Consider the following 19030-nt stretch of genomic DNA (forward strand, 5'->3'; position numbering starts at 1 on the left):
ACCTCCTCCCGCCCCCTCCCGTCTATGTTAGCCCCACCCTTCCCCGCCCAAAGCCGTGGCTCTGCCCAGGCGCATTACAGGGTCGGAGAATCCCCTCATCCGACAGTCAAGGAAACTGAGACTCCGAGGCCGGGACTGACCTTCTTCCAGCCCCCGCCTACCCCGACCCGTTCCCCGTTCCAATGCTACCCGTTTCCTGTCCTCTGCCTTACTCTCGCATCTCAAGACCCACCCTGTCCCCCGCCAGGTACGCCCCCGAGTCCCTGTCAGACAACATCTTCTCGCGCCAGTCAGATGTCTGGAGCTTCGGGGTCGTCCTGTACGAGCTCTTCACCTACAGCGACAAAAGCTGCAGCCCCTCGGCCGTGAGTCGGCACCTCTGGACCTCCAGCGCCCTCGTGGCCAATCCCCATCCTGCGTCCCTATTTTGCTCGGGGGCCTCCTAGTCCCAGCACCGTAGGCCCCAGTGGGGAGGACCCTCCTTCACCACGCTGACCCTCCGCATCGTAGGTGGCCCCCCCATCATCGGTGACCCTCCCCCTTCCCCCTGCACTATGGCTGACACCCCCCACGGGCGGCCCCTCCCCCCTCCATCACGGATGGCCCCTCCCCCACCACGGGCGCTCCCCCTTTGCCCCCAGGAGTTCTTGCGGATGATGGGATGCGAGCGAGACGCCCCCGCCCTCTGCCGCCTCCTGGAGCTGTTGGCCGAGGGCCAGAGGCTGCCGGCACCTCCTGCCTGCCCCGGTGAGGTGAGCGCTGCAGGGCCGGCCTCAGTTTCCCAGCCCGTAGATTCGCCCAGGGTCTGGCGTAGGCCAGCTGGCGCCTCTGGGCTTCTCAACTGCCCTTGTCTCTTGATTGAAAGCGCAGACTGTAGTTTGAGGCTGAAGGGGATCCTGGCCCGGACTTGGCCGCTCTCTCGCTGTATGCAAGTCACAAACGCTTTCAGAGCCTCAGTTTACCCATTTCCAAAATGGGAATAATATCGCCTTATAGGGTGGGAGATCAGACTAAGGAAGCCTGTGCGTGCTCAGCTCAGAGCCCAGCACACAGCCGGCACTCCACAACGGTGGCGACTCTTACGGTTTATAATCCTAACTGTGGAAGTGTCTGACATGCGGTTGATCATTCATAAGTTAATTCACTCAGGCCACAAACATTTATTGAATGCCAACTGTGTGTCAGGCCCTGTACTGGGTGCCAGGGACCCAGCGACCCAGCAGGGGAGGACAGGTACTACCCAGTCCTCCCAGTAACCAGGACATTAACAAGAACATTCCAGTGGTGAAATGATGGAGCTGGGGTGGTCATCACCACCTCCGAGTGATGCCTGCGGAGGAGGGGCCCACCCACGGGTAAAGCTGGGGGAGGACATTCCCAATGGAGGATATGGCAGGTGCAAAGGCCCTGAGGTGGGAGCGGGCTTGGGGCATTTAAGTAACAGTGAGACGCAGCAGGTGTTACTGTGTGGGACAAATGAGCTGCGGGGTAGGGATGTGGGATGGAGGGAGATGTTGGACGGAGGGCATCAGGGGAGGGGTCAAGATTTTGTTCTAAGATTCATAGGGAGCCATAGGAGGTTTTGGAGCAGAGATGGAATGGAATCTGTTTTTAAACTGAATGGGAGTCATGTCCTTTTGACTGCTCAGGCATGACTCTGTTATCTTCTCCCATCCCTCAGGTTCACGAGCTCATGAAGCTGTGCTGGGCCCCTAACCCACAGGACCGGCCATCATTCAGCACCTTGGGCCCTCAGCTGGATGCACTGTGGAGTGGGAGCCAGGGGTAGCAGCTGGGGGGGGGAGGGTGAGATCCATACCTTCCCTGCACATCCTGGGGGCAAACCCCACTCCCTGTCCTTTTTATGTCTCCCCCACACAGACTTCTGGATTTGGTCTCTGTTGACTGGCTGTGTGACTTTGGGCAGGGAGCTGTCCCTCTCTGGGCGTCAGAGGCTTCATGAGGGTCCTCTGCCTCAGGGAGACCCCCTGGTGGCAAATAACATTGCATTTGAGGGCTCCCCTGGCTTGCAGAGCAATGACAACCTCATGGTCTTTGGAACTTGTAAAAATTCAAGGCAGATCCATCAGTGGATCTGCCTCCTGAGCCCAGCCCTGAAGAAACAGGGACCACATTTCTTTTTTTATAGTTCTACAGCAAGACGCTTTATTGCTGGGGCCTCAGAGAGCCCCAGATATCAGAGGCTGGCAGTGTTCAAAGATCCAGAGGGTTGAGTCCAAACTGGCACAGCTGCTACTTATGCCAGGCATGGAGGCTCAGCACAGCCCCGTCCCACTGAGGCTGGACGGTCCTTAGCTGTGCCAAGAGCTGGTCCAGGCTGCCTTGCAGACACCAAGCTTTCAGCCCCAAGAAGAGAGAGGGCAGGGGTGAGGACTGCCCCAGGTTGGTTTGTAACCATTCCCAAGGGACCAAATTTAAGTCTCTCCCATCTTCCCATTTTCTCACTATCAGGCCCTGAATCTCCTGTCTTCGTTACAGTGGGGACATTAACGTAGCTTTAAATATATGATCTCAGAGTTCTGCCCCATCTCTCTCTCGCTGGAGGAAGCCAAGGGCGAGAACAGTTGCCGTGGTTGGGAATTTGCTTTTTGGGGGAGCCCATGTGTCTGTTTGGGATCCTGTAAGGAGGCAGGGGAGTCTGGGGTCTCAGTCCCCCCTAACTGTAGCTGAGTGTCTCCACACTTCGGTTTCCCCACCTGTACAATGGGGGCCCTCCTGTCCTGACCCTCCAAGGGTCACTAAGGGATGACACAAGAGCCTGGCGGGAGCTTTTCAGGCAGTCAGGGAAGGAAAGGCATTTCTGGCAGAGGGAATAGTGCATTGAGGATGAGGAGGCTCAGAGTGCGGAGGTTAAGAGCCCAGGCGTCGGAGCCTGCGGTTTTGTTACTTCCATGCTCTGTGATGGTGGGCAAGTTGCTTTCCCTCTCTGGGTCTCAGCTCCATCCCCTGTGAAATGCACAGAGCTGGCCCGTGGCTGTGGCCATGAAGTCAGCTTCCCAGTGAGAGGCACCTTGTGCAGGTGAACCTCCTGCTACTCTCCTCACCGGCCTGCAAAGCTTTTTTTTTTTTTTTCCTTTTTGTCTTTTTTCATGACCAGCAACGGGATCGCAACCCTCGGTGTTGCTCCCGCTCCTCGCTCAGCCAGTGAGCGGCCGGTCTGTATGTGGGATCCGAACCTTCGGCGGGAGCGCCACCACGCTTCCCAAGCAGCGCACTGTAGCAGTGCACCACCGGGCTGGCCCCCTGCAAAGCTTTTTTTACCTCCTTGTAAAACTCTTGTTCATCTCTCAAAAGCTCAGCTGTCATGTCCTGGCAGCCTTCCCTTGGTGCACCCGCATCATGATCCCAGCCCTGTCCTTCCCTCCAGCCCGACTCTGACCCTGGGGCTGGGGTCCAGCTCTGTCTCCCCCCACCCTGAGCCCCTTGGAGGCTGGGCTGAGGCCTCAACACGGGTGGGCATGGAATGGGTTCTGGGAGTGTTTGTTGAATGAATAAAGGATTTCAGTGGAAATGATGGTTTGTTGTTGGACTTAGGGTGGTGGGGACCCTCAGAGGGTGTGTGAGCCGGGAGGGATGGGGTTAGGGCTGTGGGTCAGAGATCTCTCTGGGACCACTGTGGGGGCCTCAGGGCAGGCTGGCAGGGGAGGGACAGGTGGGAGGGGCCCTTGAGGACAGAACTCCTCCCCCCCCAGTCCCAGCTGCTGGCCTTGGCTCCATCCCAAGGAAGCTGATTACAGGCTCTTGGTGGGTGGAAAGAACAGTCTGCTCTGGGGGATCAGAGGGCAAGGCAAAGTTGGGGGAGGTGATGGTACCAACATTGAGCGTTGGAGGGGACCAACATTGTGGGGGCCAGGCCAGACCCCCATGTGGTGACGAGAGAGAGAGAGGGGAGAGAGAGAGAGAGAAGGAGAGAAACAGAGGGAAGCTGAGACAGACTCAGAGACAGAGACAGAGATCTTTGTCCCTGCTCTCTTAGCCCCAGAAAGGTGGAAAGGGAGAGGGGGCTGCTCTGGTGTCAAGCAAGACCAGGTTCCAGCCCAGGTTTTCCCCTGCCTGGGTCAAGTGTCCTCCCTTCTCTCTGCCTCAGTTTCCCTCCTTGGTAAAACAGAGCCATAAAGTCCCCTGGTGCCAGGCTGACACGAAGCAGATGCTGACAAAATAAATCCTGCTTTATTCTGGGTGCTCCAGCCCCTGCCCAGCCTTAGAAGACCCCGGTGTGGGGGAGGCAGAGCTGCAGGTCACCCCCTACCTGGGGGTCAGGGGCCTTGGACCTGGGCTCTCCTCAGCCCCCTGTGACCTTGGGTGAGTCTAGAGTCCCCTCTCTGAGCCTCAGTTTTCTTATTTGTGCAGTAATAGGGACAATAAAGTTCTGAACATTCCTGGTCTCCGAGGATGTCCTCTCTGTCCCCTCCCCCCCGACTTCCTGCAGGATTATTATTTTTCAGCTATCTATTTTACCATTTTTTGTTTTTTTCGGCTGGCTGGTCCAGGGGTGGAACTCTGGACCTTGGTGTTATCAGCGCCACACTCTAGCAACTGAGCGACCCGGCCAGCCCTCACCTTTTAAAAAAAATAGACCCTTCAACCAGTGCGCCCCTTGGCGGAGGTACACCGGAGGTCCTGGCACAGGGACAGGAACCCTCGCCCTGACCCCAATCTTGACCTTCTCCCCAGCCCTCCTGCGGAACGCTCTGTCCTCCCGCCAAGGACCCCAGCTGGGGCGGTCCAGGCACCTATAAAGGGGTTCCCGCCAGGGCCGGGAGCTTCCCGCAGCCATGGATGCTCGTCTGCCTGCCTGGGCACTGGTGCTGCTGGGCCCGGTGCTGGTGCTGGCACTGGACCCCTCGCCCACCCCAGGAGCGCGCGAGCAGCTGTGTGGCCATCACTTCGTGCGGGCGCTGGTGCACGTGTGCGGGGGACCGCGCTGGTCCCCTGAGGCCGGGAGGCCTGCGGCTGGCGGCGACCGTGAGTCGGGGCGGGCGGGGACTGTGCTCTAGGGTACCCAAGTGGGGCAGGTGCTGGCGGGCGCACGCTGACCTCCCGGATCGCCTGCCGGCGGCGTCCTCACCCACGGGTGACAGAGCCCAAGGAAGGCGAGTCCCCGCTGTGCCGGCACCGGGCTGAGCGAGCGTGGCAGAGCCCTGCAAGTGCACGGTGGGGTCCACTATTTAAAATGTCAACATTTGATCTTCATAAATGTTTGCCTTAATTTTGATTTTTAAAAGTATTGCATTAAAATATTCGTCTTGATTGCTGCATTTTCTTGGTGCTTCCCCCTCCTTCCCCTAGTCCTGGCCCTGGTGCAGGGTGTGGCTACAGGTTTGTGCACTCGTGAGTTACATACTTGCATGTCCCCCTGCCACTACGGGGTGAGTGTGTCCCTCTGTGTGTACACACAGGGCTGTAGTCCTTGTGTGTCTACTTCCCGCTCTCATGTGCATGCTCATATGTCACCTGCCTCCTCTGCATCATGAAGTCTGTGGGTCTGTCTCTGACCAGGTCTGGATGCCTCGTGTGTCCTCGGACCCACTGGGAAAAGGGGCAGTGTCCGCAGCTCCAGGAACCTTGATGCTCCCTGCACAGGGCTTGGGGCTCGCAGGTGGCATGTGGGGTGTGAACAGCTGGGGAACATGAGTGTGGACATGAGTTGGGAGTGGATGAGGGGATTAAATAAACGCCTGGTATACAGTAGGTGCTTAATAAGTGCTCAGTGTTTTTATTCGTGTGCATGATGTGTTTGGTGAGTCACTCTCGCTCTATCCTCAGGTGAGCTGCTGCAGTGGATGGAGGGACGACATCTCCTCCATGGGCTGGTGGCTGATGGGGACCCCGCCCTGGTACCTGGCCCGCAGCCCCTACCCCAGGCCTCTCACCATTATCGCCACCACCGAGCAGCTGCCATCAACCCTGCACGCCACTGCTGCCTCAGTGGTTGCACCCAACAATACCTACTGACTCTCTGTCCCCACTGACCTTTCCTTGGGGACAGCCAGGGGAGACCAAGGCCCAGAGGGGCCTGATCTGGTGAGCTCTTGAGTCCACACAGCACCATAAAGTCCCACATCTGGGGGGACTGTTGATTTCCACCACCTACCCCAAGCCAGTGCCATCTGTATACTGTGGAGTCAACTGGGGAATAAAACACACCCCAACCCTGACTTGAAGGGTCCTTGGTTTTACAAAGATGCCAGACACTGAGGGCCAAATGTCCTCACCCTAGAGGAGCCCCAGATGCTGCCTTCCCTGGATTGTGACTCCCCTTCCTGCTGTCTTCCCAACAGTCAATAAATAATCTAAGCAGCATCTTGTGTTTTCTTTAGAAAAAGAAACAATCCCAGGTCAGTCCCTGTGCGGGCTTTTACCCTGGCAGCCATGGACCTACTTATGGGAGCTTGATAACAGCTTGAGAGTCATCACAATGTAAAGCGGGGAAACTGAGGCCCAGGAAGAGGGCTGCTTGCCAAGATCTGACCGGTTGGGAATAGCTAAGTGTGGGACTTGAACCCAGCTCTCTACCAAGGCCCACAGGAGTGTTCTTTTTATTTGGTGGCTGGCCAGTATGGGGATCTGAGCCAGTGACCTCAGTGTTACAAGGCTGCATTCTAACACACGCGCATTCTTAGCCTCAAGGCTCTAGAATGGTGGACACAATATACAAATGTCGTCTGAATGATAACCACAGAGGCCTTGATCCAACCTCAACCCTTTCTCTCACCACATCCTCCCTTCACCCTGTGATAGGGATTGTATGATATGACCCCCTCATGAGACTAATCAAGCATTTGACTGTATGTCCCATTCACATAGTTTCTAGGGCTGCCATAATAAATAACCATAAGCTGCGTGAATTAAAACAACAGGATTTGATTCCCTCCATTTTGGAGACCAGAAGCCCCAAACCAAGGTGTCAGCAGGGCTGGCTCCTTCTGGAGGCGCTGAGGGAACATCTGTCTCAGGCCTCTTTCCTGGCTGGAAGTTGCTGGCAGTCCTTAGGGTTCCTCGGCTTGTGGCTGTGTCACTCAGTCTCTGCTTCCATCATCACATAGCCTTCTCGCTGTGTGTCTGTGTCCTCTCTTTTTATAAGGTCACTAGTCATTGGATTTAAGGCCTGCCCTAATCCAAGAAGACCTATTCTTGGTCTTTACCTTAATTCCATCTATGAAGACTTATTTCCAAATAAAACCATATTCTGAGGTTCTGGGTGGACAGGAATTCTTGTGGGACACTATTCAATCCAGTGGAGCAGAGGAACTGAGACTCCCTCAAGGGTGATGGGGAGCCACAGAGGGTGTGTGAGCAGGAGCAGGATGAGGTCAAATGTACCGGTTAGAAGTCCTCGCAGCTCCCACCGCATCCAGGCCTGGTTTCTCTTGCTGCCTCCCCAACTCTACCACCACGGTCCCCACAGAAGCCATTTCTAAGCTTCTGAAAATTAAAACTCAGTCATGTCATTATCTTGCTCCAAAAGTGCCATCACCCTCAAAACAACACCTTCTCACCCAGCCCAAAAGGCCCCATATGCCCGGCCCCTGTGAACTCCTGTCCCCTTTTCATCCATCTCTTCCTTGTTAACCTCACTCTAGCCACAGCCTCCTCGCTGCTCCTCAAATGCTCATGGCTCATCCCACCACAGGGCTTTTGCACGTGCTGTGTCCTCTGCCTGCAATGCGTCCCAAGTCATCCCCAAGGCCATGTCCACCTGCTTCCTTCTTCAGGACTCAGCTCAGACATTACCTCCACAGTCCTGGCTCCCTGACCTCCCAGCTAATGCTTGACCCTACCACTCTGTATCCTACCACCTCATTTTATTTTTAATTTTTTTAAAGATGACTGGTAAGGGAATCTTAACCCTTGACTTGCTGTTGTCAGCACCACGCTCTCCCGAGTGAGCTAACCGGCCATCCCTATATAGGGATCTGAACCCATGACCTTGGCGTTATCAGCACCACACTCTCCCCCAAGTGAGCCACGGGCCAGTGCTCTACCACCTCATTTTAATTCCCCTCAAAAGTCTTACCGCTTCTTGTAACTTCCTACTTGATTGCTTACAGGTTTGTTTCCTCCAGGTCAGTATTGGCGGTCTTGTCCCATGAGAGAGAGGAAGGGTACAGGACAAGATGCATAGCACACAGTAGGTGCACAATAAATACTTGAGGAAGGGAAGGAAGGATGGGAGACAGACAGTAGCAGAGCCATAGTCCCAGCAGAGGGAGGTAAGCCCGGTGAGGAGAGAGGAGGTTGGGTGGCAGCCAGGATGGGACTCACAAAGGATCTTGCTGGAAGCAGGAGACCGAGGTGGGCCCAGTGTCCCACCCAGCCGAGAACAGTCTCACCCATGTGCCTCTCCTGAGACTGCTGACAAGCTGGCAGCAAGAATCAGTCTTGGGGCATATGAGCTGAGGGCAATAGGGAGCCATGGAGGGTGTGTGAGTAGGGGTGGGACACGGTCAGATCTGTCTGATAGAAACCCCTGTAGCCTTTACCTCATCCACGCCCTGTTTTCACTGATGTATATTTTCTACTGGAAATGAGACTTTTAGAAATAAATGTAGACTAGTCTCTGTTAAAACATGGAAATTGCAGGGCTGGCCCGGTGGCGCACTGCTACAGTGCACCGCTTGGGAGTGTGGTGGTGCTCCCGCCGAGGGTTCGGATCCCACATACAGACCGGTTCCCGCTCACTGGCTGAGCGAGGTGCGGGCGCGACACTGAGGGTTGTGATCTGTTGCCGGTCACGAAAAAAGACACACAAAAAAACCCAAAACCAAAAAACAACCCCCCCCCCGAAACCTCCATGTCTTCACAAAACTTTTTATTCCCCAGTGATCCACTCCCCAGACTCCCCCCACCACAATGCCTGTGAAGCCTGAGTCCTGGGCGCCTGCCTGAGGCTGGAGGCTGCAGGGGGTCACTGGCTCGCTTGGACCTCACGATCTGTGAAACACGCTGGGGTGGGGGCCACCTGAGAACCCAAAGTTCCCTCTTCTCTGAGCCTGGGGTGTGTGCCTGTTGGCTTTGGGCCCACTGAAGACCCTCCAGTCCCAATGCCGTTCCCTGAATTCTTGGGGAGTGCAGGTATGGAGTCCTCCCAGGGACTCAAGAAACTCTGGGCTCCGACAGCCTTAAGGTGCCTCCCTCCTCTGCCCCACACTTCCACCATTAGAGCACTTGATACCACAGGCAGGACAGGGCAGTCCCGTTCCATGGCCTCTCTGGCCCCTGCCACCATTTGAGGAATCCAGAACAGGAGACCTTTCCTGGGCTGAAAAATATGTCTCACTTCAGCTACACGTGGACACAGGAGTTCCTTGAACCATGTCTGGAACTCATCCACCATTAAAGCATTGTAGGCTCACTAGCAAGGAGAGGCTGGCCACTGCTTAGGGTCCAGTCTGTGACTAAGGTCAGGGCCTGGAAGTGGGACCCAAATCGGACAGATGTGTCCACCTTGCAGAGGTGCTTCTGCCACTAGCCACTACGGAAAGGGATATTTTCCAGGGGTTTCTCCAGGCAAGAGTCCAGAGACGACGCTGGAGCATGGTCTGAGCAGTACCTGCTGGGTTTTGAAGGATGTGTAGGAGTTCACCAGCCAGGATATCCTCTCATCCAACCTTTCCTGGCACTCCCCTATGCCCAGCCTCCTTAAGAGGACAAAGGTCTCAACGTCCTAGAAGGAAGGTGCTGCCCCTCTCTATGGGGGTGGAGATAGAAGCCAGATGCTGGGGACTTAACACTGCCTCAGTAGACCTGCGTCCGTTTGCCGCAGCTGAGGTCAGCCTGGCTCAGCGCATCCCACATGAGCAGCATCTCATAGGGCAGGAAGCGGTGCACCAGCAGCAGCTCCCGGTAGAAGCAAGGGTCGAAGGAAGACAAGCGTGCAGAGGGCGCGTGCACGCCGGCCGTGCGGATGCCACTGTGCGAGCCGGGCTTCAGTCCCTCCAGCTTCAGGCACATGCCCAGGAACACGTCGTCAATGGGGAAAAGGTCCAGGACACGGGCAGCCCGGCGCAGGGCAGTGGCCGTGAAACGGGACAGCAGGAAGCCACCTCCACCACAGTAGGGAGGGTATTTCTCCTCCTGGGTCACCACCGTCGGCACATAGTACTTGCTGTATGAAATCCGGATGGGGCCCACATTTTGGATCAGGTGCCCCACGAAGAGATGGCGGTCGGGGTCATGGCCCTGCAGGTAGGAGACCATGTTTTCTGTGTGTGCAAAGACATCATCGTCCCCATTGAGCACGAAGCTGGCGTTGGTACACCTCGTCTCCTGCCACTGTAGGAACAGCACCTGTGGGCAGGTTGGATGGGGCACGCTGGCTTGAGGGCTGGAGCAATTGGCCTTGGGTCCCTCACCCCAGCCCAGTGAACCCCGGAAAGGATGTGTTCCCCAGTCAGAACAGCTTGGGTTTGAGGCCCTACCCTATGGGGTGACCTGGGCAACTGACTGCCCTCTCTGTGCCTCAGTTTCCAACTTTTCAGACAGGTCTCATTGTAGGATTTGCCTCTAGGAGTATTAGGAGCCCTTGATCCCAGGCCTCTCTGCACCTACTATGAGCAGGAACAACACCGTGCCCCTTGTCAACACGTCTCTACTCAGGTCGCTCTACCTGCCAACCTAGGTGGGTCTTTGGAAACTTCAATTCCTTGTCTGCAGACGGACAGGACTTTATCCACCTTTCATGGTCTCTTACCCATCAAGAAGGTCTTTATTGGGCACCTACTGTGCACCAGGACCTATTCTAGCCACTGGAACACTGTAGTAAGAGAAACGGATACAGACCCCTGCCTCATGGGAGACAGACCACAATAAATAAACCAGGAGCTGTGTCCCCCTGTCATAGCCAAGGTTAGTTAAGTGCCAGGCACTGGTCCAGGTGCCTTATAAATACCATTTCATGTAATCCTCACAGCAGCCCTCAAAGGTGGCCTAATTCATATCCCATTTGCCAGGTGAGGCAATGGAGGCACAGAGAGGTCAATAAACTCCTTCGAGTAAGAGGCAGAGTCTGGATTCGAACTCGTGCCATCGGGCTTGAGATCCATGCTGGTAACCTCATGCCCCTCTTCCCTTCCTCCAGCCTCCCCTAGAGGAAGAGGACTTCAGGTCACCCCAAGGCCAGTGAAGACAATGGAGGGGCAGGACGGGGCAGGACGGGTCAATGGGGGTCTCTGGGCCCCCAACCCCCTCGGAGGAAAGGGTAGTAATTTAGGAAGGAAGGACATGTGGCCCTGGTCAGGGGACCCCAGTCCGGCCCACCTGCTTGAGCGTGAGGTTGAAGAAGGAGTCGTGGAAGTCCCACTGCAAGATGTCACGGTGCGTCCGTGCCTCCAGCGCTAGCAGCCGGTTGACCTTGCGGGCCTCATGTGGGCTGGGGTCGGTGCCAACCAGGAAGAGGCGGCGCAGCTGCAGGCCCTGCACGCTGCGCTCACGGCCCCACGTGCGCCGCAGCAGCTCCCTGCGCTCGTAGTTGCTGGGTGAGGACTTGATCGCCAGCAGCAGGAAGACGGGCTGCGAGCACTTCTCCAGGGGCACATCCTGCAGCTGCGGGAAGTTGCGGCAGTGTCTGTACAGCAGGAAGTTGCGGATGTGCTGGGGCTGCTGGGCGAAGTCTGGGAGGTCGGCCATAGAGGTGTTGGCATGGCATGGGGTCGGGGGTGGACGGGCAGGCGGGGAGGTCCAGGTCAGAGTCTCAGGGGTACCTGGGGGCTTCTCAGGGACTGCGCAGGTGGGTGGTGACACATGCAGACTGAAGAGAAGCAGGAGAGTGAAGGCACCCACAGCCAGAACAAGGCCCTTGTTGGGCCACCTGGGACGGGAACACTTCATTCTGGCCAGCCCGGGTCTGGGGTGTGTTGGAGGAGCCCCCTGGGCAGCTCCTGTGGAGAACAATGCTCACTGAATGCTGGCCACGGGCAAGGTGCTTTCCCTGAGCTACCCGGTGGGCCCCAATACCTGGTTGCACTTGTACGGTTGCCCAGGTTGGCAAATACTGAACTTCACCACTGAGTTGCAGGATCCCCTTCAGCACCCCAAACCCATAGTGGCTCTGACAGGTGCCCAGGCCCAGCTGGGGATTAAATGCTTTTACCGTCACCTCATTTTTCAGGGAAAACTGAAGAACAGAGATACCAAAGTGGGCCCCCAGGCTAAGAATGCCCAGAATCCACTGACCCAGTGTGGTCCTCCTCGTGTTCCTTCCTTAGAGATGGCTCAGGAGCCTCCCTGAGGTAGGCGAGGATCTCCTGTCTTATCAGAGGAGAGCTGCAGGGGTCCTTCCTCTTGTCTTTCCCCTGCCCCTCCAGGAAGCTCTGAGCTTCTGGGCTTCTGATACAGCCATCACCCATCTGTCCTGATTGTTCCTAATGGGACCTGGCACTGCACAGACCCCCCAGGCCCAGCACATCTCAAACGAAGCAGTCTTCCTTGGCAAACTCCTACTCCTCCTTTAAAATCCATCTCAAATGATCCATTCTCCAGGAAGCCCTCATTGACCCCTCAGGAAGAGTCTTGGCTCTGTTTGGCACCTCCAATCCCCAATCCCCCCTCTGGCCCAGTCCTGATCCCATGTGGGTGTCTGTGTCTGGCTTTGTCTTCAGACTGGGGGCAGGGGGCATCTCGGGGGTCCTGGCATTGCCCAGCATCAGGCAGACACATGGGAGAGGAAGGGAGTATTTGACGAATTTATGAATAAAAGTGAATTCATTCAGTTTCCTCTCTGGAAAACTCTTATGCTTCCTTCAAATCCCCAGCTCTAATGGCCCCTCATCCTGGACGTTTCCCCTCCCCACATCCAGGCAGAGCTCTTGATCTCCCTCCCAGATCCTTCCCCCAGGCTTCCCTGGACTCCCGCAATGTCCTTTTGTCTGGGAAGGTGGTATCTGTGTTGTTCTCAGCCCTGAACTGGAGATCTACTTTCCACTGCAGCATGAAAGTGCTAGATTAGACTCAAGGCAGGACTTATACCTAGAGGTACAGAACAATTCAGCACTTGAGAGCACACACTTTGGAGTCCCCTTCCTGCATGTGAATCTTGACTCCACCACGTCCTGGCTGTTTGCCTCCCATACCTGGGGTCTTGGTTCCTGTAAAGGGAGCATCCACCTGAGCAGTCCTCAACTCACAGAGTTGTGTAGGTATGAAGGGCTCCCAGTGCCTACACCTAGTAGGCACTCACAAGTGTTTGTTGTATGAATATGTGAACCTCAGCACTTACCTTGGGCTGCCTTGGGGTGTCCGTGCTGAGCTGATGTCTCCTTCGTTTCCCCAATGGCACCTGGAACAGTGTCGGGCAGTCAGTGGGACCTACTGGGCCCCTTCAGTCCCAAGTAACCCCACCCAGCTATTGCCTATAAGCAAGGGAGAAGGCAGATTCCTGTTTTCATCTGGAGCCACAATTTGTGTCTGAGCTGAGGCAGGGCCTCTCTCCCTGTTCCATGCAGCCATTTCCCTAACATGCTCCTCCCTGCCTCTGTGTATTGCCTGGCTAAGGCTTCCTGGGCCAGCTGTGTATTTACAGCCCCAAAACAGGGCTCAGGTTCCACCCCACAGGTTCTGCTGTGTGACCTTTGGAAAGCAGCTTGATCTCTTGGAGCCTCATTGTAAAACAGAAAGAATCAACCTATCTAAAAGTATTGTGGGGATTTTATCCTTTGACATGCTGGGCATGGTCCTGCCCCAGGACCTTTGCACAAGCTGCTCTCTCTGCCTGGAACACTCTTCCCTAGGTGTCCACACAGCTCCCTCCATCACTTCCTTCCTGTCTTTGCTGAAATGTCCCCTTCTCAGGGAGATCTCATGGGCACACTATCTCATTGGCAGTCCTGACCCCCCAGGACTTTTTCTTTTTTCCATAGCACTTGTCACCTCCTAAATACATAATAAAACATCAAAAAATGTATTGTTTCTTGTCCATTTCTCCCCACCAGAACATGAGCTCCTGTTTTGTTCACCATTTTATCCCTAGCCTCTAGGACAGTGCTTGGCACATAGCAGGTGCTCAATAAATGTGTCTTGAATAAATGAATGCATGCTGGGTTGCTACAGCATCTGAAAAAAATATTGACTCTCAGAATGAATTTATACATATGTTCATACACAAAAGTCCCTGCTACTGTGAAGCCCACATTCTTGAGGGGGAGCAAACACTAAATAAATAACTCAATGGATCCCCTTACTGGCCAGCCACCAAAAAAAAAAAAAAAAAAAAAAAAAACTAAATGAACCCCCTAGCTGCCCACCCCCAAAAAAAAAAAAAAAAAAACTAAATGAACCCCCTAGCTGCCCACCCCCAAAAAAAAAAAAAAAAAAACTAAATGAACCCCCTAGCTGCCCACCCCCAAAAAAAAAAAAAAAAAAAAAAAAAGATAACTCAGTGAAGGATATGGGGAGACAAAAGCCAAGGGAGGAGATGGAGTCTGGTGGGTGGTTTTGATTTTGCAGGCTGGGTGACATTTGGGCGGAAACCATTTCCTTGCTATGGTTTGAGTGTTTGTTTTCAGAACCCATGTATTGAAGGCTTGATTCTCACTGCAGAGGGGCTGGGAGGGGCTTGACTCATGGAGGTGGAGCCCTCAGGAATAGACTAATGTCTTTGTGGTGGGAGTGACTTAGTTACCAGGAGGGCAGGTTGCTGTGCTGGGAGCCCACCCCATGTGTTTTTGCTCATTCCACACATTTGCTCACGTTTCCACTTTTCTGTTGTGTTATGATGCAGAACGAAAGCTCTTGCCAGGAGCTGCCACCATGCCTTTGGACTTCCCAGCCTCCAGAAATGTGAGCCAAATAAACTTCTTTATAAATTAACCAGTCTCAGGTGTTCTGTTATAGCAACAGAAAATGGACTAAGAGAGATGTGAATGGCAAGCAGAAGCCAGCATGGCTGAGGTCTTGCGGAATGCAGTCCCAGGGTGGAAACAGCAGGTGCAAAGGCCCTGAGGCAGGAAAGAGCTGTTTGAGCCTGAGCAGCTAAGGAACCCTGCATGGCACAGAGAGCCTGTCTTGTTGCTGTCATATCCCCCACTTGGCTGCCAGCTCTGGGGGCTTCTGGAGGGCAGGTCTGGAAACCCCAAAAAGCAAATAAGAAAGATCTTGTAATGAGACCGTGAATGAGATGCAAGAAGGAACTGAATCCTAGAAGGAGATTTTCCTGAGCCGAAGGGAAATCCAAATCTGGGCTGGACGACAAGAAAGGAGTGCTCCCAGCCAAACCTGGCAAAACCCTGAGTTCCAAAGATGGGAAAAACCTCATGAGCTTCAGTAGAAAGACCAAGACACCAAAAAGGAGATCAAAGGACAGAAGCCTCAGCATTCTCCTGGGCCACACTGGCAGCCAGAGACCCACAGATGCTCGAGACAAGGGGCGCCAGGGAACCTAACTTCTGGGCATGGGATAAGGAGGAAGAATCAGGACATTAAGGACTTGTGAAACTTAGAGGGTGATTCACCCTTGCCCCATTTGCAGTTTACAACCGAAACCAGTGGTTCTCAACCAGGCTGATTTTGCCCCCAGGAAACACTTGTCTGGGGACATTCCTGGTTGTCACGACTTGGGCAGGGTGTGGAACTGCTAATGGCACTAGTGGGTGGAGACCAGGAATGCTGCCTGACACCCTACAATGCACAGGACAGCCCCTCTGCCACAGCCATCCCCAAATGTCAACATTGTCAAGGTCAAGAAACTAGAAGAGAGAACTCAAGGTGAGGTGTGATCAGAGGAGGAAAATCAGGGTCGAGCAAAGTTGCATAGAAATTCATCATATGAGGTATTTATTAGATTTATCATTGTTTGCTTATACATGATGTACACAATTATTAAATAGAAGATTAAACCTAAATGGCTAAAGATCAGCTCACTGGGAGAGTATTTTTGTAAGTTCCAAATAAGGCCTTGAAAACAAAGGAAGCTATCTCAGAAAATACGATTATTTACAACTCAGCAAAACCTGGCCGCGGGGGAGGGGAGGGAATGACAGGAGATAAAGCCACTAAACGTCTCATATTACTGGGATCCAGGCATGAGGGCTAAACAGAACCTCCTGGGGCTGCTGTTTGGCTTTAATTAATTCCATTAACACCTGCTCTTTTCCTCGCATTCTCCTTTCTTCTTTATTTGTAAGAATCCTTTGCATAGAAAACACAGTAGCTGCCTCCTTATCTGCGGTCTCATTTACCCATGGTCAACCACAGCCCGAAAATATTAAATGGGACATTTCAGAAATAAACAACTTATAAGTTTTAAATTGTGCGCTATTCTGAGCAGTGGGATGAAATCTCACACTGTCCCGCTCCGTCCCACCTGGGACGTGAATCTTCCCTTTGTCCAGCGTGTCCACACTGCAGATGCTAGGTAGTCACTTAGTAGCCGGTCATCAGATCAACTGTCAGGGGAACATGTGTTCAAGTCACCTTGCTTGACTTAATAATGATCCCAAAGTACAAGAGTAGTGACCCTGGCAATTCGGATATGCTCAAGGGAAGCCGTAAAGTGCTTCCTTTAACTAAAAGGATCAAAGTTCTTGACTTAATAAGGAAAGAAAAAATTGCACACTGGGTTTGCTAAAATCTACAGTAAGAACGAATCTTCCATCTGTGTAGTTCTGAAGAAGGAAAAAGAAATTTGTGCTAGTTTTCCTGTTTGGCCAAAGCTGCAGCCGCAGGGCGTGGTAAGCGCCTCCTTAAGATCAAAAAGGCATTTGGGCCGGCCCGCTGGCACACTCGGTCGAGTGCGGCGCTTGGGAGTGTGGCGGCGCTCCCGCCGAGGGTTCGGATCCCATATAGAGACCGGTCCGCTCACTGGTTGAGCGCAGTGCGGGCGCGACACCGAGGGTTGCGATCCCGTTACCGGTCACGAAAAAAGACCAAAAAAAAAGGCATTAAATGCGTGGGTGGGAGACACCAACAGACATGCTTTTTTTTTTTTTTTTTGGCAGCTGGCCAGTATGGGGATCCGAACCCTTGACCTTACAAGGCTGTGTTCTAACCAACTGAGCTAACTGGCCAGCCCTCAGACATGCTTTCTGATGGACAGCACTCAGGTTCCATACTATCCGCGGTTTCAGGCATCCGCTGGGGGTCTTGGAGCATATCGCCCACAGATAAGGGGAGACTACTGTACTCCGTGTGGGCTGCCTCTCTTTCTCCCCAGGTCTATGGTTTCTCTGCATGGAAGGATTCTCCATCAGGTTCCTGGGGGTGGGGAGTGGGGGTGCTGAGCGTCTCAAGGGGTGTTGGAAGGAAGGGCTTTGCTTCCCTCCCAGTACACTTAGATCTCCATTAGTGCAACCAAGATCCTCTTCCTCTTTCCATCCACAGCCCCCACTGAACTCATGGTCCCTTATAGCCTTAAGCAAGAAATGTTGCTATCCTCAGAGCCACCCACATCCGGACTGACATGACAAACAACTTCCAGCCTCCCTTTCTGTGAGGCTGAGCTTGCTGAGGATTCACTGGGGACATGTACCTTATTTTGCTGAAAAGTAGAATTTGGAGAGGGAGTGATTTCTGAGGCTGGGTGGGGGTGGGAGCTGGGCTGTGTAAAGACTTTGAATGCCAACTTGAGAAGTTGGCTGTCTCCTGGGGGTGATGGGGCACTACGGAGCTGTGTGAGCAGGAATGGGCGAGGTCAGATTCATTGCTGAATAGTCCCTCTGGGGCCAGCACAGGCCAGTCTGGACTTGGGGAGCCCAGGACGAGGGGGAGATAGAAGCTCAGGAAGAGGAGGAGCAGATCTCAGGGTGGTTGGGAAGGCAGGAAGGAGCCCCTCCCCCAGTCCCAGGCCAGGTAAGGACCGCGCCTCATTTTCAGAGGGGCAAAGTGGGGCTCAGAGTTGGTACGTGCTGCAAAGAGAGTGAACTGGGTTCAAGGCTTGAGGCCTTCGAGAAAGTCCCCGGGGGAACCCCGATACCCCTCCCAGACCTTGCCCATCCCCCAAGGGCATCCACACTCTGAGGGGAGAACCTCAGCCTCACATAGTGTCAGAATTTTATCCCATCCTGGAAGCGTCCAGGACCTGCGTGGGTGTCGGGCAGAACCGAGCTCAGGGTTAGAGTCTTGTTTTGCCCTGAGTTAACCTCTGCAAGTCAATTCCTCTTTGGATTCTCAGTTCCTCATTAGCACATGGGGGTGCTGAGACATCCCTCCCACAACAGGTGACAGGCTCAGTGACACTCAGTTCATTTTCCTGGCTATTTCTACCCCTTCAGCATCCCCCACTTACAGATGGGCACACTGAGGCTCAGTGTGGAGTGGGAACAAGATTGGAACCCGGGATCCTGATGAGCAGGGTCTGCCTGTCCCACACTTCCCATGACCTCAGAGCCTTCCAGAATCTGTCACAAGGAACCGCATCATGGGTGGCACTAAATGTCTGTCAAAGGACAGAGTTCCCAGGGCAGAGGTTGGCCAGTGCACCACTGCTTGGCCACCCTGGCACAGACTAGTGAGTGACTCTATGCATGAGTCCAGTCCTTTTACCTGTTGTACTGACCCCTTGGCCATGAGTATTTATTGAGCACCTACTGTATGCTGGACGCTGGGGATGCAACCCTGACCAAGCCAGACCCACCCTTATGATATTAATACATTAATGATATTAACAATTAGTGGCAGCTGTGAAAATGCCCCTGACTGGTCCACAGGGAACCTGATCAACCTGGGGATCAGGGAGATCCTGGAGGATCATGGGGAATCACCTGGAAGAACTCTGGGGAAGGGCATTCCAGATAGAACGCACAGCAGGTAAGTGCAAAGGCCCTGGGGAGGCAGCCAGTGTCGTTGGAGAGGTTGCAGAGGAGGAGGAGGATGGTGGGAAAGCAGAATGCGGCAGACCACGAAGACTCTCTTGTTTCATGTGAGAAGCAATGGGGAGCCATGGACAATGTGTGAGCAGGGGAGGGACCAGATCAACTTATGCTTTTTTTTTTTTTTTTTTTTAAAGATGACCAGTAAGGGGCCGGCCCGGTGGTGCACTGCTACAGTGCGCCGCGTGGGAAGCGCAGCAGCGCCCCCG

General features: G+C 54.1%; 3 protein-coding genes across 3 annotated transcripts in view; 2 read left to right on the plus strand and 1 right to left on the minus strand.

The window, feature by feature from the left end:
* JAK3 (Janus kinase 3) overlaps positions 1 to 1789 on the plus strand; it is an 11720-nt gene extending 9931 nt beyond the window's left edge. Inside the window, exons 21-23 of the mRNA XM_008576706.1 lie at positions 248 to 365; positions 642 to 752; positions 1682 to 1789. Coding sequence (XP_008574928.1) covers positions 248 to 365; positions 642 to 752; positions 1682 to 1789 — 337 coding nt within the window. The remainder of the gene's footprint in view (positions 1 to 247; positions 366 to 641; positions 753 to 1681) is intronic.
* Positions 1790 to 4761: 2972 nt separating this feature from the next.
* On the plus strand, positions 4762 to 6324 carry INSL3 (insulin-like 3 (Leydig cell)). The gene is made up of 2 exons (XM_008576707.1): positions 4762 to 4986; positions 5788 to 6324. The coding sequence occupies exons 1-2, from the start codon at positions 4797 to 4799 to the stop codon at positions 5991 to 5993; spliced, it is 396 nt and encodes a 131-aa protein (XP_008574929.1). The 5' UTR covers positions 4762 to 4796; the 3' UTR covers positions 5994 to 6324.
* Positions 6325 to 8816: 2492 nt separating this feature from the next.
* B3GNT3 (UDP-GlcNAc:betaGal beta-1,3-N-acetylglucosaminyltransferase 3) lies at positions 8817 to 13292 on the minus strand. Its single transcript, XM_008576708.1, has 3 exons — positions 13238 to 13292; positions 11281 to 11900; positions 8817 to 10311 (listed from the first exon to the last, which is right to left on the minus strand). Exons 2-3 carry the CDS (start codon positions 11848 to 11850, stop codon positions 9760 to 9762), a joined length of 1122 nt encoding a protein of 373 aa, XP_008574930.1. The 5' UTR covers positions 11851 to 11900; positions 13238 to 13292; the 3' UTR covers positions 8817 to 9759.
* Between the last annotated feature and the right edge of the window lie 5738 nt (positions 13293 to 19030).

The sequence above is a fragment of the Galeopterus variegatus genome, unplaced genomic scaffold, assembly GCF_000696425.1.
Source record: "Galeopterus variegatus unplaced genomic scaffold, G_variegatus-3.0.2 Scaffold1390, whole genome shotgun sequence".
NCBI classification, from domain to species: Eukaryota; Metazoa; Chordata; class Mammalia; order Dermoptera; family Cynocephalidae; genus Galeopterus; species Galeopterus variegatus.